This window comes from Ovis canadensis, chromosome 26, assembly GCF_042477335.2.
Source record: "Ovis canadensis isolate MfBH-ARS-UI-01 breed Bighorn chromosome 26, ARS-UI_OviCan_v2, whole genome shotgun sequence".
NCBI classification, from domain to species: domain Eukaryota; kingdom Metazoa; phylum Chordata; class Mammalia; order Artiodactyla; family Bovidae; genus Ovis; species Ovis canadensis.
This window is the reverse complement of record NC_091270.1, coordinates 35391437-35414159: the sequence shown is the minus strand read 5'-3', so window position 1 is coordinate 35414159 and position 22723 is coordinate 35391437. Positions and strand designations below refer to the sequence as shown.

The 22723-nt window shown below is 36.9% G+C and overlaps 2 protein-coding genes and 1 pseudogene across 2 annotated transcripts in view; 1 reads left to right on the top strand and 2 right to left on the bottom strand.

Moving 5' to 3' along the window:
* The window catches only part of VPS37A (VPS37A subunit of ESCRT-I), a 36027-nt gene extending 17679 nt beyond the window's left edge, over positions 1–18348 (top strand). Inside the window, exons 4-12 of the mRNA XM_069573333.1 lie at positions 81–181; positions 7956–8181; positions 9440–9510; positions 11345–11472; positions 11552–11610; positions 11690–11758; positions 14082–14225; positions 16110–16190; positions 17750–18348. Coding sequence (XP_069429434.1) covers positions 81–181; positions 7956–8181; positions 9440–9510; positions 11345–11472; positions 11552–11610; positions 11690–11758; positions 14082–14225; positions 16110–16190 — 879 coding nt within the window. The 3' untranslated portion in view covers positions 17750–18348. The remainder of the gene's footprint in view (positions 1–80; positions 182–7955; positions 8182–9439; positions 9511–11344; positions 11473–11551; positions 11611–11689; positions 11759–14081; positions 14226–16109; positions 16191–17749) is intronic.
* MTMR7 (myotubularin related protein 7) overlaps positions 1–22723 on the bottom strand; it is a 130229-nt gene that overhangs the window by 6261 nt on the left and 101245 nt on the right. The window contains exon 14 of the mRNA XM_069573327.1: positions 1252–1329. Within this exon, the coding sequence (XP_069429428.1) occupies positions 1261–1329 (69 nt within the window). The 3' untranslated portion in view covers positions 1252–1260. The remainder of the gene's footprint in view (positions 1–1251; positions 1330–22723) is intronic.
* LOC138431118 (U6 snRNA-associated Sm-like protein LSm5 pseudogene) lies at positions 11776–12328 on the bottom strand (annotated as a pseudogene).

Here is a 22723-nt window from a genome sequence, read left to right as displayed (position 1 = left end):
ACAGTTTAAGTATCTTAATGAGACTATATAATCTTTTTTCAAAAATGATTTTGATCACTGTGTATTACTGTTACTTTTAGTTTACAATGCATTCAGATCTTGGGAAAATTATTCAGAGTCTGTTGGATGAGTTTTGGAAGAATCCTCCAGTTTTAGCTCCTGCTTCAACAGCATTCCCATAGTAAGTATGTTTGTAACGAAAGAGTTTGCATATACATTTATTTACTTTTGAGTTGAGTAATCAAAGCATAGCTTAAAAATTCAAATAAGGTTAAAAGGCAGTCTGCTTTCCGCATCCTCGCTTTCACACACAGATACATTCATACTTTTCAGAGGTAACTAGATTTTATTTTTTAGCTGCTTCTCTAATATTTATCTTCATCTTTCTGAATAATATAAAGATACTGCTGTCTGTTGATTCTTTGATTTTAGATACTGTCTACTGACTTCCTATCATGACTGATGAAGGTTTTAGTTATTTTTCACATACCTTTCTTTTCCCTCATCCTCTGTGAAATTATGATTTTTACTTAAGTTTGTGTTTGGTACTTTCATTACATTGACTCTCAGAATATTCCCTCCTGCTGAGCCAAGTACTTTATAATGATTACATTTCTGTTATGGTATAACTTTTTGCTTTTCTCTGGAGTTAATAATTACTTCAGTTTTCCATTCGTTTTGTATTCTTTGATCTTTTTAATTTCCCACCTCTTTTCAGCAGCTCTGAAAAATATCATTCAAATAATTTTTTCACATCCTCAAGCCTGTCAGGTAATCTTGAGGTTCCAGTATTTTTTCCTTGCATACATTGCTCCATTTCCCCTCCATTCTGAATTACTGTGCAGCTGCTGTCCACCTGCCATCCTGGGATTTCCCCTTCCACCTTCCTGTATAGGATTCTCCTTTTCCTGCATCCTGTGTGTTTTTCTTTCTTGGGCTATTTCCTGTTTTCTTGCTTTACTTACTCCCTGTGGCTTCCTAAGTAAAGGTGTGTTCAAGTTCCTAAGGATGAGTAACAGTGTATCCTAAAACTTGTGGTTGAAATAATGACAGCATTTATTTTCCTTGTGAATCTGCAGTTTGGTTAGGTACTAATAGAGCTTGTTTGTGCTCCACCTTTGACATCAACTGGCATGGCTTAAAACAGTAAACACATTTATTTGCTCATTATTCTTCAATTCAGGAAGGGTTCATCAGAGAGCTCTTCTCTGTTCTACTCACCATCAGCAAGCTCTTGTCAGAAGCTCTTACCTGGGGAGGTCAGTTGGAATACCTGGATGCAGCCTGGGCTTCCTCACACCACCGTGGCTGGCTTCTGGGGTGAACATCCTGAAAGAGTTATGAGAAAGTCATATTCACCTTCTCTGGCCTAGCTGCTGAAGTCACTCAGTGTCACTTCTGCTTCATTCAGTCTGTTGAGGCAGTCACGGAGTCCTAATCCGATTCAAGGGGAAGCAAATAGGCTTTTCCTCTTAATGGTGGAGTGGTAAGGTTCTAGAAGAGCATGTGTGCATGCTTAGTCACTCATTCGTGCCCAGTTCTTTGTGACCCCCATGGACTGTAGTGTGCCAGGCTCCTCTGTCTATGGGATTCTCCAGGCAAGAATATTGGAGTGGGTTGCCATTTCCTCCTCCAGGGCATATTCTGGACCCAGGGATTGAAGCCATGTCTCCTGCCCTTTCAGGCAGATTCTTTACCACTGAGTCATCTGGGAACCCCCCCTGGAAGAGCACATGGGACCAGAAGTAGTGCTGTGACAATTTTTGAAAGTACAGTATGCTATCATATGCTGGGAAGAATAATTTTGAGATTTCTTCTCTTTAACCTGCAAATATCTTTAATATACCCTCACAGTTCATAGTTGGTAGAGTTCAAATTCTGTGTTGAAGTGGTTTCCACTGAGTTTTTGTTTTTTTTTCTTTTTAATATTTTTCTTTTCTTTTCTTTTTGTTTTTTGTTTGTTTTAATTTCTTTCTGTTTGTTTGTTTTATTTGGTTTTTCTCCACTGAGAATTTTGAAAGCATTCCTCTATTCGTAAGGTGTCCAGTGCCATTTCGATTTCTGATCCCTTGTAACTTTTTGTGTTCAATATTCTTAAATTGCATAATGCTGCAACTTCTGACAGTCTCTATTTCCTCGTCCTGTAATATCTCTTGCCTTAATTGCCCAGTTCTTTTACTTAATTTATCTTGTTCAAAAATCAGGTCGTATTTTAACACTGCCTGGAAATCAGCTTGGGCTAGATTATCCCATTCATTAGGTATATCAAACTTAGCCATCACTTTGCACTCCTGTGTCTTTGTCCTAGAGTCAGAAGCTTCTCTGATATTCTTTATCTAAAAACTGAATTTACTATTTTCTTCCAGGATAGGGCCAAATATATCTCATTCACCTTATTTGAAAACATAAGCCAAAAAGTCTATTTGTTCCCATATCAAATAAGTTCTGTGATTCAGTACACATTGTTTAAAAAGCAAGTTTGCTACATTTCTTAGATTATATTATAGGTTGTATCTATAATATAGTTTTGTTCAGAATTATTAAGACTTTATTTCAAAGATCTATTTCAAGTAGAAATATTCTCATGTTGATCATATTCTTTCTAAATAACATTTTATATTTACACACGTTATTAATATACTTTAGATAAAAGTAAAGCTCTAAGATTAAGATGAGCCATACTTTGAAATAAACAGGCTTATTAGAAAACTATTTTAACTTATTTTTTTCAATCATAGATTCACTTGGCTTAAAATTTTAAAAATACAAAGGGGTGTGTGGTAAAAAGTTCCCTTGCAATTCTTTTTCTCTTGCAATTCACTTTCTCTTCTCATTGGTCTCCAAAGATGGTTGTTTGAGTGCATATGTATAGAACTCCTGAGATATTTTATGTATATACAAAGAAATATGTACATGCAGTATTTTATTCCCTCCTTTTTTTTACACAAATGATAGCATACTATTCCCTTGCCTTTTTTAAAAATTTTCATCTCACTAGTGGTATGGGGTCGCACAGAGTCGGACACGACTGAAGCGACTTAGCAGCAGCAGCAGTGGTATGGTTCAGAGAGCTTTCCATATTGGTACATAAAGCACTTCCTCATTCTTCTTTATAGCCACAAAGTACTTGTTTTATGGACACAACATAACTTAAGACTCCTATTAATGGAATTTTTGTTGTTTCCAATCTTGCATAAAAGGCCCACCCTTTTGCCTTCAGTGATGCAATGAATAACATTAAAAACATTTTACCCAGCTGTAAGTATTTTGTTGGATACATTGTCAAAGTGGTATACATATTTGTAAGTTTGACCAATAAGGCAGAATTGCCCTAAGGAGTAAGTTGTACCAGTTTCTACTCCTGTGCTGCTGCTGCTGCTAAGTCACTTCAGTCATGTCCGACTCTGTGCGACCCCATCCTGGGATTCTCCAGGCAAGAATCTTGGAGTGGGTTGCCATTTCCTTCTCCAATGCATGCATAAATGCTAAGTCACTTCACTCGTGTCCAACTTGTGCGACTCCATGGACTGCAGCCATGCAGAAATGCAAAAAAAAAGCAAAATAGCTGTGATAAGAAGAGAAGTGAAAAGCAAAGGAGAAAAGGAAAGATATAAGCATCTGAATGCAGAGTTCCAAAGAATAGCAAGAAGTGATAAGAAAGCCTTCCTTAGCGATCAGTGCAAAGAAATAGAGGAAAACAACAGAATGGGAAAGACTAGAGATCTCTTCAAGAAAATTATAGAGATACCAAGGGAACATTTCATGCAAAGATGGGCTCAATAAAGGACAGAAATGATATGGACCTAACAGAAACAGAAGATACTAAGAAGAGGTGGCAAGAATACACAGAAGAACTGTGCAAAAAAGATCTTCATGACCCAGATAATCACGATGGTGTGATCACTCACCTAGAGCCAGACATCCTGGAATGTGAAGTCAAGTGGGCCTTAGAAGGCATCACTATGAACAAAGCTAGTGGAGGTGATGGAATTGCAGTTGACTATTTCCAATCCTGAAAGATGATGCTGTGAAATTGCTGTATTCAATATGCCAGCAAATGTGGAAAACTCAGCAGTGGCCACAGGACTGGAAAAGGTCAGTTTTCATTCCAATCCCAAAGAAAGGCAATGCCAAAGAATGCTCAAACTCCCGCACAATTGCACTCATCTCACATGCTAGTAAAGTAAATGCTCAAAATTCTCCAAGCCAGACTTCAGCAATATGTGAACCATGAACTTCCTGATGTTCAAGCTGGTTTTAGAAAAGGCAGAGGAACCGGAGATCAAATTGCCAACATCTGCTGGATCATGGAAAAAGCAAGAGAGTTCCAGAAAAACATCTTATTTCTGCTTTATTGACTGTGTCAAAGCCTTTGAATGTGTGGATCACAATAAACTGTGGAAAATACTTACAGAGATGGGAATACCAGACCACCTGACTTGCCTCTTGAGAAACCTATATGCAGTTCAAGAAGCAACAGTTAGAACTGGACATGGAACAACAGACTGCTTCCATGTAGGAAAAGGAGTACATCAAGGTTGTATACTGTCACCCTGCTTATTTAACTTCTATGCAGAGTACATCATGAGAAACGCTGGTCTGGAAGAAGCACAAGCTGGAATCCAGATTGCCAGGAGAAATATCAATAACCTCAGATATGCAGATGACACCACCCTTATGGCAGAAAGTGAAGAGAAACTAAAGAGCCTCTTGATGAAAGTGAAAGAGGAGAGTGAAAAAGTTGGCTTAAAGCTCAACATTCAGAAACGAAGATCATGGCATCTGGTCTCATCACTTCATGGGAAATAGATGAGAAAACAGTGGAAACAGTGTCAGACTTTATTTTTGGGGGCTCCAAAATCACTACAGATGGTGATTGCAGCCACGAAATTAAAAGACGCTTACTCCTTGGAAGGAAAGTTATGACCAACCTAGATAGCATATTCAAAAGCAGAGACATTCCTTTGCCAACAAAGGTCCGTTTAGTCAAGGCTATGGTTTTTCCAGTGGTCGTGTATGGTATGTATGGATGTGAGAGTTGGACTGTGAAGAAGGCTGAGCACCGAAGAATTGACGCTTTTGAAGTGTGGTGTTGGAGAAGACTCTTGCGAGTCCCTTGGACTGCAGGGAGATCCAACCAGTCCATTCTAAGGGAGATCAGCCCTGGGTGTTCTTTGGAAGAAATGATGCTAAAGCTGAAACTCCAGTACTTTGGCCACCTCATGCGAAGAGTTGACTCATTGGAAAAGACTTTGATGCTGGGAGGGATTGGGGGCAGGAGGAGAAGGGGACGAAAGAGGATGAGATGGCTGGATGGCATCACTGACTTGATGGACGTTAGTTTGAGTGAACTCTGGGAGTTGGTGATGGACAGGGAGGCCTGGTGTGCTGCGATTCATGGGGTCGCAAAGAGTCAGATGTGACTGAGGGACTGAACTAAACTGAATTGATATATATGCTTGGGAATTTTCTGGATTTTGTATTCAGTTCCATTGATCTTCCTATGCATTGCCAGTGTTTTCCTTTAAAAAAAAGTTTTTTAAAATTAAGGTTTTCTATTGTGTTTTGCTTTATGCCAGGGTTAAACTCTCTTTACCCTCTTTTATCAGGTTCTTTTCTTTATATTCTTATTTATTTTTCTGTATAAACTTCAGTATTATAATTTTAACATTTGTGACAAATTTTTTTTCCAAACAATTCCAATTTTTGCTAACTTATGTCATTAAATATGACATTAAATTATGTTAAAAACAGTAGCACTCCCATTTAAAAAATTGTTTAAGCTAGATATATTTTGGAACACTTCAATACTCTGATATGTATTTTTCCCCAACACCACCAAGTAATTCTCCAGTTCTCAGCAAACACCGTGTTCCCTACAAACTGAACTCAGTTCTAATGCTGTCCAGCTGGAGATGGGGTCAGATCCACAGATGAGGGACTCAGTCTCACAGACTGCTCCATTTCACATATCAATGGAAAATCCGTAGATGGTTCCTGTGCTTCTCACTAACTGGCTATAAATCAGAGGTTCCCATGGATTCCCCATTTTGATTAATTTAAATGGCTCATGAAACTTCAAAAATAATTTTACATATGTTTAGTGGTTGGTTATAAAGGATACAGATGAATAGCCAGATGAAGAGGTGCCTAGGGCAGGGCACAGTCTAGGAGAGCCCTGAGCACAGCAGCTTTTGTCCCCATAGACTATGGATGCATTCATGATCAGGGCGTTTGTCGAGTCTTCCTGTTGAAGAGATTTTATAGAGCTTAATCAGCAGCCTCCCTCTTCCCTGAGATCAATGGGTGGAGCTGAAAGTTGCAACTTTCTGTTACTTGGTCTTCCTGGTGACCAATCCCGACCTCAGACTGTATAGGGATTAGCCTAGATGTTGTTAAGTTAGATGCCTGCCCCCCCCCCCCCCCCCCCCCCCCCCCCCCGCATGATGCTTGAAGATGGGCAGATGAGCCTCTGTCACAGTAAGTGGGGTTCTCTAATGCCCTGGGCCCTGAGCCAGGAAGTCTGCGCCTCTGAGCCCTCTGAGAGCTGTTCTTAGTTTGCCATGCCTTGTGACTTTCTGGGATGTGAGCTCTTTTGTCTGCAGAGCTAGATGTTTTGGGTGTTTGTCTCTCAGGTTCAAACTCAAACCTTAACCCTCCAGGGAAAAGCTCTGGGTTTTGAGTTTTCTCCAGGTTGTTGTTCCTCTTCCTGAGAGTCAGGTTTATGGTGAGATTGTGTCTCAACCTCTCCTACCAGCCTAGATGTCTTTTTCTTGTTAACCTGATTTGCTCAGATACTTTGGGGTTTTTTTCCCAGAGGAAATTGTTCCATATATAGCTGTCGATTAAGTTTCTGTGCAAGGTGAATCCAGGATCTTCCTATGTCACCATTTGAATCAGAACCCTGTGTTTATCATCTTGCAAAAATATATTTTCTGATTTTATCTTGAGTACATACTGCTGTGCCACTTTTTCTAATATATATGCATGATTTTTACATACATCTTTTAAAAAAATTTCAGGCAAGGCTTTCCTGGAACTTGTGCTGCAGCACGAGGGAGTGAACTCAAGAAACTGGGTACCCTTGCTTGCTCTCCAAGGAGAGCAGGCTGGTTTCTCACATGAAGTGAAGATGGGGGCGGCTTGTGGTTGGGCAGAAGGAGTGGCCCAGCTGGCCTGCCTACCTCATGGTGTTGCTGTGTACAGGGATCATGCATAGTACCCTGCTTTTGCCCCAGGTACCTCAGAAGTGGCTGTTGGTTTGTGGCCTTTTTGTGACATGACATATTTTGTAATATTATTCATAATTACCCTGACTGCCATGCATTTGGTTGTTGTTAGTCCCTTAAAGTTTCTTTGTATTCTATTGCTCAAGGAGACCTTTGTCCAGGTGCAGGCACTCATCCAATGAAAGGTCTCAGGTTCAAGGTCCCAGCCTATCTGAGGTGTTTATGCATCTTTTTTAGAGTTAAGCATTTTTAGCAATTCATCTATACAATTAATTTTTCTTTGAAATTTTCTAGAAAAGCAGTCTGGATTTCAGTCAGCATTTTGCCAAATATAGTGAAAGCTACTAAACAACTGCTATTTGAACAAGTTTTCTGGATTAAGTGTTCTCCATTTCTTCTCTGAAAATATTCATTGATGCCAGTAGAATGCTCAAAACTCAAATGTGGCCTTTCTATTCACTTCAGCTGTGACCAGCTGAACTTATGTTTTCTAAAACATATTTCTTTTTCATGGAAAGAAATCAAAATATTCTTTTTAAGGGGTGTTCTTATTTTTTCAATTTACATGATATCAATTTACTTATATAATTATAAAAACTAGTGGCACCTGCCATAAACAAATTCCATCTATACTGCATAACAATTGTTATTTAGAACAATTAAGGAATAATTTTACAGATTTACTCCTAAAATCTAATTGCATGTTTTTCCTCTCTTTCTCTTTAGCCTGTACAGTAACCCAGGTGGGATGCCTCCTTATGCTTCTCAGGGTTTCCCATTTCTTCCTCCGTATCCCCCACAAGAAGCTAACAGGACTATGAGCTCTTTGTCTGTTGCTGACACTGTTTCTTCTTCAACAACAAGTTATACGACCACCAAACCCGCTGCTCCTTCATTTGGTGTCCTTTCAAATCTGCCATTGCCTGTTCCCACAACAGACACTTCAACACCGGTTGGTATCTTCAGATATCTGTATTTTATACCCTTGAAATACTCAGTCAGCAAACATCATATTCCTCCTTGTGCCAACCACTATGGCACAAAAGATAAAAAAAATTAATCACATTTTCAACTTAAGGAATAATGTCAAAGAGGGAACCATCAAATAAATAACTGTTAGTAATAACTGTTAGTCTAGAGTTACTATGAAGACACAGTTGAGGGAATAGTCAGTGCTCCCAGGGACCGATGTAGAGCTAGAAAGATAACCTTTATATAAGATGAGATTCTTTTTTTTATACCACTTTACCCTTGGTGCCTCAAAGCATGCCTGATACATACAGTAGGTGCTCATTTAAAATAAGAGGCAGATGAATGAATGAACTCACGCTTGAGGCCACATTTTGATAGATGGTAATGAATTTGCCAGGATAAGGTGTTGTCATGTAAGGTAATTCTAAGAGGCAACAGCTCTGACAAAGATGTGGAAGCATAAACCAGATGGCACATTTGTGAAGCCGCCTGTTACAGAACCCTCAGGTTTCATACAGAACGCAGGCAAAGACATAAGAAGGATTATGTAGGAGAAGCACGTATCAGCTTATGGAAGGTCTGCCCTAGGGTACTAAGAACATTTAAACCAGTGTCTCATTGATTTAAAAAACTGTTCTTTAATTAACTGCTGCCACAAGAGACATTACTGAGGGAGAAACCATGCATTAAACATATCAAGGGGATTTAAAGGCCTTTATTTTTAACCCTTAGTAAAAGAGAACTTTTCATGGGTCCTTGGTTCTAAAATGTGACCCATATATTCAGACAATATATACTCTATTCCTTATCTTCCCTACTGTCTTATAGAAGTTATGTAGGTAACTTGAGACTTTTTGCCAAGTTAGTAATTTTTGTAAACGTAGTGCCTTTTGCTTGAGACAGACATACTTATATACATCAATGAAACATGCATATAATTCTCCACATTTGTCACAGATATCTCACAATTGGAGATTTATTTTATAACCACAGGTAGTCACATGATTCTTCCTCATCAAACCAAAAAAAAAAGAGCCAGCAACCCTATATATATAAAGATACACTGAGAAAGATGGAGTGAAAAAAGAATGGGAGGGTAAGGACAGTGTGGAGTGCCAAGAGGATGTGTAATAATGAAAATAGTTATTGGATGCAGTACATTAAAAGTTACTTTTATAACCAGATAGGAATAGTCAAAAAGATGGCTAAAACTTAGCACTATTTCAATCTCTCTTTAGATAAGCCAAAATGGTTTTGGTTACAAGATGCCCGATATTCCTGATACATTTCCAGAACTCTCAGAACTAAGGTAAGAAAACTTGGACAGTAACATTGGTGTTTGTCTATTTAATTCGTAAATGCACGTATCATTTTCATGTCTTCACTGTTCCTATATCTTAGTGGGAAGTGGAAAGTTTTATGAATCTGTGGTGTGTCTTGCAGTTCATATTTACTGACTTTCTAGTCTGTATCCAGGAATTTCTCTAGATGCTGGGAATGCTATAATAGTTACCAGGATAACGATGTCCTTTCTCTTGTGTGGCTTACCTTCCTGTGAAAACTATTTCTGAATACATTAAAGTTCTCATAAAGTAATAGAAAAGTGTTTTTACAAAGACATATTTTATTCAGATTTATGGCAGAAAAGTTGAATATTCAAGGTTAAGGTATCATTTTTCATGAGACACTGTTTCCCTAAGAGGCTCCATGAAAAAAATGTTTTGTGGCCAACTCAAGCTTGTGAAGTTGCATTCTTTATACCACTGTTGAAGGTTTACAGTAGCTGTGAGGCTGTTATCAATGAGGCTACTGAATGCTATTTAAAATGTTTGCAGTTGTTCTTGTCTTTAGTATATATTCCACCATGGATATACAGCCAAATACTCATGAGAAATCCTATAGTTAAAAAAAGTTTAACTTTGTTTGACCCAGTGTTTTGCAGTCATTTTACAAAATAGTGACTTATTATTTTGTGCTAATAATGTTAATTAATGAAGTTTACAAATACTACATACATGTTATAAAGCAGTTGCATGCAGTGTTATGCTTGCAGCCACCCCAGAAAATAGGTATTATTATTGTTGCCATGTTATAAAGGATTCTCTTTCCTTTCTTCATTTTTCAAGAAAATTATTATGAAAATGTCAATACGAAAAGGTGAACCTCTTTGCTAACCTTCCTTCAGCTTTTTTCAGGAAGTATGGGTATAGGTCAGAATTAAACTCATAAAACTTTTAAAAATATTTGAAGTGTTTCAGTCCATTACTATCTTTTTTTCTTTGTTTTTTTTTTTTTTTTTTTTTTAAAACAGTTCCATCTTTAGTCAGTAGGGAACTTTGGCAAAACAAAGATGCCATGGGTTCATCATGAACAGTATTTTTCCCTGACCTAAAGTCAACCATTTTTCTGAAGGGAACTTATTCTTTTTCAAAATAATAATTCCAATAAGATAACAATATCAATAACAGTATTGAAAGCAGAATAAGTTTTTATTTCTTTTGGTTTTTTACAATTCATTTGTCTTTAGAATGTATTTCATCAGAGATGTACAGCCAAATACTATTTTTTAAAGGCTTTTTAATGAAACTGTTTTTGGATGACAATATAACTTAGGAAAATAAACAGGTTCATTTATTTCCTCTTGCTTTGAATTTCAGATACTTTTTTTTCCTTGTTTAATTTTATTTTTTAATTATATAATGCTTTTGTGTGCATCTCTAGTCAAAACTGAAAGACACTCAAAAGCTTTAGCTTGCTCCATACCCCATCCTTCCAATTCCCTCTTACACTCTGGATATTGATTTTTGTTTTGGGATTACCCTTCCACCATTGTTTTGTAAAAACATTTTTATGAATACATGTACATAAACACACACCTATATCATTTATTGTGATAGCCACATGCCTATTAGCTAAATTATCTTGATACTGTGTTTAGACTACTTTTTGTTCCATTGTGTTTGGTGTTTTATTTGCTTTTAAGGTTACAGTTTGCCGCCTTCTGTGTATATATAAAAATACACGTCAAAGATTATGTAGAACTCTGTCAGCTGAATAAAGCTGGAAAACTGGATATTTATTGTCATGGAGAAAAACTAGATAACTCATATTCATTAACGTCTTTTCTTCTATTGTGTTTCTAGTGTGTCACAGCTTACAGATATGAATGAGCAAGAGGATGTATTGCTAGAGCAGTTTGTGACTTTGCCTCAACTAAAACAAATTATTACTGACAAGGATGACTTAGTAAAAAGTATTGAGGAACTAGCAAGTATGTCTTTCTTTACTTTTTAAATTTCCCAAGAAAAATGTGATCTTTATCTAGAAATAAGCTAGAATTTATCTTACAGGAAAGAATCTCCTTTTGGAACCCAGCTTGGAAGCCAAAAGGCAAACTGTTTTAGATAAGGTACGAGTTAGTTATCATTTTTAAGAAGTCCATATAATTTTAAAGTAGAATGAAACAGCATTTTAATTTTCTCTTTTAGTATGAATTACTTACGCAAATGAAATCAGCTTTTGAAAAGAAGATGCAAAGGCAGCATGAACTTAGTGAGGTAAGATTGTTGAGCTGTTTTCTTTTACCATAAGAATTTTTATTCTTTTCTTTTTTTTTGACAATTAACAAAAACATGTTTATTTTTGTCTTCAACGAACAAACTGTTCTTTTCCCAATATAATCTGGATTAACTTACAAGAATGGGCATTTACAATGCATTGTCAAAGCATTTTCCTTTAATGGTAAACTTCACAGAATACAAACATTAAAAGGCTAAAAAAATTTTTTGTTGTTGTCATTATAAGATAAAACAAAATCTAGCATAAGTCAAGGAAATCATTCATATTTCAGGTCCTTGTCCTCCAGGAACCAACATTGGTATATTATTTCCATTTAGCAAAACTTGATCTAATTTAGTAATTGTTCTTCCTTCTAGTATGATTTCAAATTCAGTGACATCTTCCAGTACCATATTGACAAAGTCACCAAATCCCAGAAATACGCTAACAGTCTCCTCATCACTCTTCATCTCAGTATGAATTCTTCATCCTATCCACTTGTCCACAAGCTCTAGAGGAAGCAGCTACAATGGGTTAGTGGTAGAGTCAGCTGCCATGGCTAATCCGAAAGTGGACTAGAAGTATTACTCTTAATATGCACGAGCCACATTCTTAAATGTATTATTATCAGAAAGCATTTATTAGGCATTCGAGTTTATAAGGCATGATAAACAGCCTTGAGTTATCCAGATGAACAGCTCTCAGTTTTATGAGCCATTATCAGTCATTTGTGCTCATGCAAGAGCATTTGGTTCCAAAACAGAAAAATATAAAAAGCCCCATAAATAACTGTTCTGGGAGAGTTATTATAAAGCCAATTTAACTCTTCTAATAAAAGTTAAAAAGAAAAAATTTAATTTTAGACTCACTGGCAAGCCTGTATACAGCTATCTTAAACAAGAAGTTGGCAAATTAGAAAATATAACACATGGAAAGTATAAAGTATAATTCACCACAAATAATAACTTTATACTAGAAATCCAGTTAATGTGAAAAATGAAAGCTTTTTATAAAATTAACCCTTGGAAATCATTTTAAAAATTAAGTAGGACATAATCTTCATATATATCAACAACCCACATCATAACTAACGATATTCTGTTTCCTTTAAAATCAGGAATTCTAGGAAGTGAAGCCAATGTAGTAAAACATAAACTAGAAATAAAACAACAGCAAAAAAAAAAAAAAGGTAAAGAGAATATAAATTTATAAAAGATTTCATATAATATGATCGTTCTTTTTAACTTTTTATTTTGTATTGGGGTATGGCCTATTAACAATGTTGTGATAGTTTCAGGTGAACAGCAAAGGGACTCAGCTGTACGTACACATATATCCATTCTCCCCGAAAACTCCTCTCCCATCCATGCTGCCGTGTAACATTGAGCAGAGTTTTCCATGTGCTATACAGCAGGTCCTTGTTGGTTAGCCATTTTAAATACAGCAGTGTATACATGTTGATCTCAAACTTCCTACCTATTGCTTTCCCTCATCCTTCCTGCCTAGTAACTAAGTTCATTCTCTATGTCTTCTGTACTGTCTCCTTGCTTTCTTTCCCATGTGGTCTTCCTCCATTTGTACTAAAGTCTTTGGGACATTCTGGCCTATCTCAGTTTTTGCAAGGGAAGATTTATCTTTGTTTATTGATGTATCTTTGGCTGTTATGTTCCTGGTTGGCTATTAGAAGGCATATAGTACTCTAGACCTTTGTCCTGGAGTATAATTTCATTGCCTTAAGGAGCACTGGAATCAAAGGGTAATATGAGAGATTTTTAAGATTACTTGATCCAACCAGTTGCTGACACCGTGCAATTGTTATATCTTTTGCATTGCACTAAGCTCATTGCATATGTTGCCCATCATTCCACACAAAAACTTATGAGGGTAGGTATTGTTACTATTTTTCCATTTTACAGATGAGGAAACTGAGGCACGTGGATATTAAATAACATCCCTGAGGTCATACAAATGGAAAGTGTCAGAGTCAGGAATCGCACGTAAGGAGTCCTACCCTCTCTTAGCCAGAAGATCTTTTGGAGGCACTTTAGAACTTACTAGATGAAGAGGCTTTTCCCAATAATCAGTATCATTCCTTAGACAAACTTAATAAATTAATTCCTTAATTTAATAAAGAATACTAGAAACCAAAAGCAAACATCACAGTTAATGACTCAACATTTCCAGGATCATTTTAATGTTAGGCGTGAGACAGTGATGCCCCAATATCACTGCTATTTAACTTCTACCCCATTTTCCTTCCCACTAAGGAGTTTTTCAGAGCATTAGAAATTAATGATTTTCTTTCTCAATTTTCTTTTTCAGAGCTGTAGTGCAAGTGCTCTACAGGCAAGATTAAAAGTAGCTGCACATGAAGCTGAGGAAGAATCTGATAATATTGCAGAAGATTTCTTGGAGGGAAAAACGGATATAGATGATTTTCTCAGTAGCTTCATGGAAAAGAGAACAGTATGTAATATTCTTCGGTTGAGGACAAGTGACAGCGTAATATCAAATTACTTATGTATATTCATGAGAAAAAAAAAATCTTAGCACATTACTGAGCTGAAGTTTTGAGTGCCATGAGAGGAAACTGAAGAGCCTCTGAGAATGATAGCAGCTTGCTACTATCACTTTAAACCTGCTTGTTGGGAGCACACAAGCATGTAAATCACATAACAGTTCTGTTTCAGAAATGACAGCTGAAGTCTACTCTAGTCTTAATAGTCAAATACTATTTTTTAAAGTCTTTAATGAAGCTTTTTTGGATGAGAGTATAACTTAGGGGGAAAAAACAGGTTCATTTATTTCCATTTGCTTTGAACTTTAGAGAATTTTTTTCCTTAATTTTATTTTCTAATTATATAATGCTTTTGTGTAGATCTCGAGTCTAAGTCTTAATAGTTGTGATATACTCCTGAATAACCTGTTTCATAAGCTGTTTAAAATTTAGGAGAATTACTTAAAAGGTTTTTTTTGTTTGTTTATTGTCCACACTGGATGGCTTGTGGGATCTTCATTCCGCAGTCAGGGATTGAACCCAGGCCACTGCCATGAAAATGCCAAGTCCTTCCCACTAGACCACCAGGGAATTCCCTATGGAGATTTTTTTTTGTTTTTGTTTTTTGTTTGTTTTAATATTACTTGAGAATATTCTGGGCATAGTTTCTGTTCCAGTATTTCCATTATATTTAAAGAAAAGATTTTGAAGTCTGCTTAGCAGTATCTTATCCTTTGATAAGTCCTATGTATTTACCTGATTTCTCTGAAACATCACAGTTATTTATAACCGTTATACAATTAAGTAGTTACTGTAAAGGAAAGTGGGCCAGATTTTATTATTCCCGTTTTCCACAAGAGAAAACTGAAGTTCAGGGACATTATTGACTATAGCTTTTATGAGGCATTCATTTCTAGTCTTTTTTTTGATACTGTATTATTAACTATATTTTGAGGTTTTTATTAAGCTTCCAGGGTAACAACAGTAGGATTTATTTTCATATTTTTAAAACACAGATATTTGAAATTATATAATCAGAACTGGGATAAAGGATCAGAGTGTGTTTTACATTCTGCAGGATTACAGACAAAAATTATCTTCCAAACAATTTTTTTTTCTTTTTTTTGGATTCTTAAATTCTGTGCCACCTTGAGTTCAGTTCAGTCGCTCAGTCGTGTCCGACTCTTTGCGACCCCATGAATCGCAGCACTCCAGGCCTCCCTGTCCATCACCAACTCCCGGAGTTCACTCAGACTCACGTGCATTGAGTCAGTGATGCCATCCAGCCATCTCATCCTCTGTCGTCCCCTTCTCCTCCTGCCCCCAATCCCTCCCAGCATCAGAGTCTTTTCCAAGGAGTCAACTCTTCACATGAGGTGGCCAAAGTACTGGAGTTTCAGCTTCAGCATCATTCCCTCCAAAGAAATCCCAGGGCTGATGTCCTTCAGAATGGACTGGTTGGCTCTCCTTGCAGTCCAAGGGACTCTCAAGAGTCTTCTCCAACGCCACAGTTCAAAAGCATCAATTCTTCGGTGCTCAGCTTTCTTCACAGTCCAACTCTCACATCCATACATGACCACTGGAAAAACCATAGCTTTGACTAGATGGACCTTTGTTGGCAAAGTAATGTCTCTGCCTTTCAATATGCTATCTAGGTTGGTCATAACTTTCCTTCCACAGAGTAAGCGTCTTTTAATTTCATGGCTGCAGTCACCATCTGCAGTGCCACCTTAGACATCCACAAGTTAATGTCAACGAATTAAAAGATTCTTACTTAGAATTCTGTTAAAATGTAGCTAGTTGTAGGAAGATTATTGAAGAAGTGACTGGTATTTAAATAATTTATCTTCTAGATTTGCCACTGTAGAAGAGCCAAGGAAGAGAAACTTCAACAAGTGATAGCAATGCACAGCCAGTTTCATGCTCCACTATAGGTAAATTGTATTCTGGAAGGATTGTGTCTTGAGGTTATTGCATGGCTCTCTTTAATGAAGTGTTCTTACCAGTGCTTGTTCAGCCAGCTTTAAGCATAATACTACCGTTACAGCTACCATGCTATATAACATGTAGAATACTTTGTATTATCTGTTAAGCATGATGTTATACACCTAAGCATATGGCCAGTATAAATTGTTTGCATGTTTTCTCAGTATGGTATTTGGTTAAATGAGTTTTGTTTTCAGTATTTGATAGCTACATATGTAGAATTTAAGTTCCTTTCTCTCAGCTGGTGTGGGGCATATACCATAACACTTAAGTTAACTTATTTCTCAGTAGTCTATTTTGTCATTTTTTCCTTTTAAAAATGAACTTCCAATCTGTCTCTTTTCCATCTATTTGGTAAGTTTCTGATCAGTCCTCTGACTTCAGGGTTTCTCCTTTGTGCAGAGCACTGACAAAATGATCCTCCTAAAATACCACTCTGTGATAACATCTCTGCTCTAGGACCTTTAAAGAACCCTGGGGATGATAAATGCCATGTTTCTCTCTCTGGTTTTAAGCCTTCTATAAGCTGGCTGACATTTTAAATCATCCATTCTAATTTTCCGTTTGCCTCTCCTGTGTTCTCTTCTGTCACGTTCTTTTTTCTACCATCATGTCTTTGTTCATGCTCTCATCTGATCTCAAGACATTCTTCCATTTTCCTATCTATCTTGTTTTAGGACTGGATTTGATTGCAAAGACTAGCCCAAACTCAACAAGTTTAAGTAAAAGCTGGATAATGCAGGAAAACAGCCCAAATGTAGGAAAGCACACGTCAGTCTCCTGGGAGTGAAAGCATGAGGCCACCCGTAACCAAAGCAGCTCTTCTTCCTTAGATGCTGCCACAGGCTGCTTGTTTCTCATTTCTGCTTTCCTCCCCTTTTCTGTCTCTCGCTCTCGTGTGCCTTCTCACTGGCTCTTCAAAGGGCCTTTCTTTGCTGCACTTGCACGTGGTCCAGCCACTGCTGCCCACAGGCCTGATCTGACAGTCCAAGCAGCCGGGGGAGACTGAGCAGGGTCTCACAACAAATCAAGGAAAGAGACTGGCCCCGCATAGATGGTGTCCGTCCTGACCTCACGTTTTACCTGGAGACTGGTGTCGTGTGGTCTTCTGTCTGCTTTGCTGGGCTGATGAAGCAGATGTTGAGAAGAGAGCGTGGGAGTTTCCTTTAAAAGGGAGCTGGCTACAGGGAGGGAGGTGACAGGCATTTCTCATCTCCAGCTCAAACTTACCTGCCCCTTTTCTCAATTTCGCTGTCCTTAACATTAGTAGCAACATTGCATTGTTTTATTTTACAACTCAGATTATTAATCTCTGAGGGTAAGTGTTGATTTTTAATGTAAAGTATACATATCTCAAAGTTGAGAAGTGGGCAGTGAGTTATTCTCTGTTGACACATGCATGCTAGAATCCTTTCCCACCTCTTTTCCCTCATTGTCAGGTTATCTTCTTATGAAATCTTATCATCTTAAAGGAAATCTTAGGTTTTTGATTTTCTTTTCTTTTCAGATTTTCCTGAAAACATGAACTTCAAAGAGAGGAATGGGACACAAAACTAAGCACATTTATATTTATGATTTTCAAATTGGCATTTCATCACAATGGCTGAATTCCTAGATGTATTATATAGGTTGTATACAGAACTGGGACTGATTTTGTACAGATTAGAATGATTGCTATGATCTTTGCTTTGAAAATTTTTTCTGCACTATTTGCACTAAAAATGTTTATTTATTGTTGATAAATTCTATCATATTTAAGTTCTACTGCTGTTCCTTTCTTATTATTGATTAAATACCTGTGCATGTAATTTTAGCTACTCTCAATATTTTATAAAATTACTTCATTTAAATTTGTATTTTTAATTTGAAACTGCCTCATTTCTTTATCAAGGATAGTTTGCTTAGATTTTTTTTCCTCTCAACCCTTTTTGAAAAATTACTATTTCAACTATAGAAAGATTCTTATTTTTTCTCTTTCTTTCTGGATGATAAAACTTTGAAAAATAATTTGTTTTTAAATATTCACAGTGTCAGGAAACACCAAACCTGCCAATGTGCCGTCTCAAGTAATTTTTAATACACAGAATAAATCAAAAGGATAAACCAGCTGTTTTTATATACGGTCTTATTTTTTAAAGTAAAGATGCATTTAAAAGGCAATACAGGTAAATAAATATTTTACCTAATACAAAAATTGCCTTTCATTTAAACTAGTCTAACATAAACTTTCATGCTAGCTTTTTAAATATAAGTATCTGATGAGTTTGTGGTTAGATGAGGATATTCTGTCTGAATTCTGAAGTTTAAAACAATATTTTGTTAATTAATAGTAAAGAACACAAAAAAGTCAGTGAAATTTTCTGACCTTTACTGTGTTAGCTTTTCTCTTATGAAAGCTTTAATAATAAATAAAACTAATATTTAATTTTTAGGCAGTCTAGTTTTTAATTTGATTTTCACTTTAACCTTGTATATGTTAAACAGTTTGCTTTTATAGTTCATTACAGAATGAACATATTTTATGGATAGCTGTGAAAGCCAATTAATAGAAAATCTTGAACTAGATTTCCAAGGCTTGATAAAGTAGCATCCTAATGCCTATTTTCATTTAAACTTCAGTATGATTGCCATTCCAAATCCTAGCATACAGTACAGGTTTTTTTCTTCATTCTTCTTTCTATACCTATTTCTGGCAACAGTTTAGGAAAAATATTTTCTGAGACTTGAAAAATGCTTAATACTTAGTCTGTGTTTAAGGGAGGACAGGTATTCACATGGACTCTAAAGATATAATTTGAGTAAAGAAATTAATTTTTTTAACCTGTCTTCCTGGTACTATGCTAAGAGCATGCCATTTAATCTTCAAAATGACCCGACAAGGAAGTTATGATTATTATTCCACACATATAGTACATAACTGAGGTAAGTGTTTCAGATTTGTTGCAGTCTTTTGGGTACTGAGAAACCTTTCCTTACTGCACTGGCCACATAAGCTTCAGTTTTCCCAGCAGTCACCACAGTGGAGGACATGATTATCCTAGTCTTTTGGAAGCAATCAGGAAGCTTTCTTAGAAACCAGACAGAGCTCAGAACAAGAGCCCAGCAGACCACAACCATTAATTCATTTGATTCATTAATTTTATTAAGCCCTCTAAGAGTGAGGCACTGTGGAAATACTATCCAATGATGACTCAAACATGGCCTAGGTGTTTATGTACTTATCCACCTTCCTCTCTACCCAGAAAAGTTATTTTCATACATAGTAAATCTCTTCTACATAATCACATAAGTAATTTATCTCAATGTCTTATTTTTTTAAACTTGAACTATTCCAGTTTCATTCTATACCAGTTAACATACCTTGGTTTCTTCTTCTAAAATTAGGTAACCTCCTTACAACCTAGTCATTAAAAAGAGGACTCTAATCATCATTATCTGCTTTTAATAGATTAGATATTAGGTCATAGACATCATCCAGGATGGAAGTTAGTCTACATTTGAATATGTATGAATTTTGGTTTTACAATAAAAACTTAAGTGACTTTTCTATAGTACTAGTATTATTTTTTTCTTAAAATTGGCCATATTGGAGAAGCAGTGCCAGAAGGAGAAAAAGTATCTGTCAAAGCAGAGATTGTGATTTTCCTCTAACACATACTAGAGGACTAGATGGAAATCAGAATAGCAGAGAAAAGCTTAGGCGTTATTAGATTATGCAGAGTTAGGGGTTTGTCATAGGTAGGACTAGAAAGACTGATATCTCAAATAGTTTTCTAAACAGATGTGATACATGCCAGACATAATGCTTCAAAGTTGAAAGATTTTCTAGGAATAATCTATACTAGGAAATTTATATTGGAATAGAGATTATCTGACAGGTAAGTCTGATCATAATTCATATATGTTTAAATTGAAGGATAGCTCAGATTATTTTTAGGGAAAGCAAGTAAGCTAATCTTGTGCCCCTAAAGAATAGAAACCTCACACCAGGGTTTTCCTTGTTTTTATGTTCCTTTACTCTAAAAAAGTTCCTTTGCTGATTGTAGAGTCATGATCAAAATGCTTACCTACTTCATATCATTAAATTTTCCTGAAAATCACTAAATAATAAATCACTTGAGCTCTAAATATTACCAGCGGGGAGGTAATCTGTCTTGAGTCAGTTTTACATTGGTTTAAACCAGTTGCTCTAAAGAAAACTTTCTGATTGATGTTTGATTTAAAATGAGACTTTACTGTTACAGATTTTAATCTAATTGGATTGGCCATATTCTTTTAAGGCTCCATGCCACACAATAACGTCTTAATATGCAATAAATAGAACCTTAAAAAAAAAACAAACACAAATTTCAGTGTTAGGTTAACTTCTAGTAAGTAGTCTAAATGAACATATGCTGAAATTATAACGTTTTGTAAAATGGTGGGGACTGGAAAAAAGTTGGTGTCTGATATGAAAGATACCACATTAAAGAACTAAATTTTAACATATCAGATATTTATATTATTTGCTTTTCAAATAAATGCATAGTTCTGTTTGGTATAGTTACTATGTCATTTTTAAAAAATTTGTTATTTATTTTTGTAGATGTATACTGCCAGATGGAAGAAATTAAATTCTCATCCTTGATACTAGGCAAAGAAGTTTCTAAGAGTTGATAATCAACTTCAAGAGTGGTATGGAGTTATAAAAATATAAAAGCCATTATGACTATATCCTAAGAATCTTTAATAAGGTATTCACTAATACAGAAAGTTGTTACTCCTGACCACCTTTCTCCAATTCCCCAACCACCCACTGCCCCAGCCCTCATGCTGGGTTAACCACAAATCTGATCTTTTTCTGTAACTTTGGTGGTTTGGGTTTTTTTTTTTTAAGAGTACACATATAAGTGAAGTCATATAGTATTTGTTTTTCTCTGATTTATTTCACTTAGCATAATTCCCTCAAGGTCCATTCATATTGTTGCAAAAAGCAGCATTTTCTCATTTTATGTCTGAATACTATTCCGTGGTGTGTGTGCTTCTTTCTTCATTCATCTGTTGGTGGACAGTTAACTGGTTGTTTCCATGTCTTGGCCATTTTAAAACAGTGCTGCTTGTGAGCATGAAGGGGTGCGGATATTTTTTCAAGTTAATGTTTTCATTTTCTTTGTATGTATTCCCAGAAGTGGATCTGTATGCTGGATCATACAGTAGTTGTATTTTTAGTTTTTTGAGGGTCCACTGTACTATTTTCCATAGTGACTTTACCTCTTTATGATCCCATCAACAGTACACAAGTGTTTTCTTTAATTCACATTATCACCAACATTTCATATCATTTGTCTTTTCAATGTTGGCCATCCTGCCAGAAGTGAGGTTTGGTTTTGATTTGCATTTCCCTAAAGATAGTGATGTTTAGCATCTTTTCATGTACCTGTTGACTCTTTCATATATCTTCTTTGAAAAAATGTCTAAGTCTTTTGCCCACTTTTAATTGTATTATCTTTAATCCAGTTTAAAAATGTATCATCCAGAGTGAGATATTAGTATACATTTGGTTCAGACTTCCTGTTTCCTTATGATTTCTCTTTGGATGATCTATCCATTGTCTATAGAGTGGAGTGGTAAAGTCCCCATTATTTCTCCTTTTAGCTCTGCTGGATTTTGCTTTATGTATTTAGGTGGTCTCTTCTTGGGTGAGGCATCTGTTTGAGCCCTGAAGCGGAGTGGAGGGTCACTGGCTGAGACAGCTGGGTAGGACAGCTGGCTTGGTTCCCTACCCACTCAGGTGAGACTGTGGTGGATTGTATGGACTGGTGGGTCCAGTCCCAGCTGGGACTGGACGCTGTACTCAGCATTAAGATTGGGAGCAGGATGGGATGCAAGGCCTGCACAGTTCATCGTTTGGGGACCTGAGTCAGGCAGGAATGTCCATGGAAGGTGTTGGCAACAAGTTTCACTCTGCAGACAGGTTAGGCCACGGGCTGTGCTCTGTTCAGCTGCCGCGGTCAGCGGGGCCATCGGATGGGTTGTGCGGCTTCCCACTTCTTCTGGGAAAGCTCCTTGGTTGGGGCAGAGGCTGATGGCTGTTTGCAGCAGTAAGTGCAGCTGCAGATCAGATTTCCTGCCCAAGCACAGGAGGAGAAGCAGCTTGAAAATCACTAATGCTATGTCTGTGGTCTCACACTGACCTGTGCCCCACCCAGTTCCTGGCCAGTCAGAGCGGTTGGTTTTGCTCTCAGGACAGTCAGCTCTGCTCACCCGCTTCTCTGCTCAAGATCTGCTGGGGTGTGCAGCTTCCGGGTGTTCTCGCCAGGCCTTCCTGTCTGATGGGGCTGGGAGCCATGCTTCCCAGTGAGTGAGGCTCTGGCTCCCACCTGGGAAAGACTGCGAAGGCCCATTTCAGGCACCTCCCAAGTTCTCCTCAACAGGCTTTCTGGTCAGGAGGGGTCAGAAGCCACAATCTTCAGCAGGAAAGGCGGAGGCTTAGCTCTTGTGC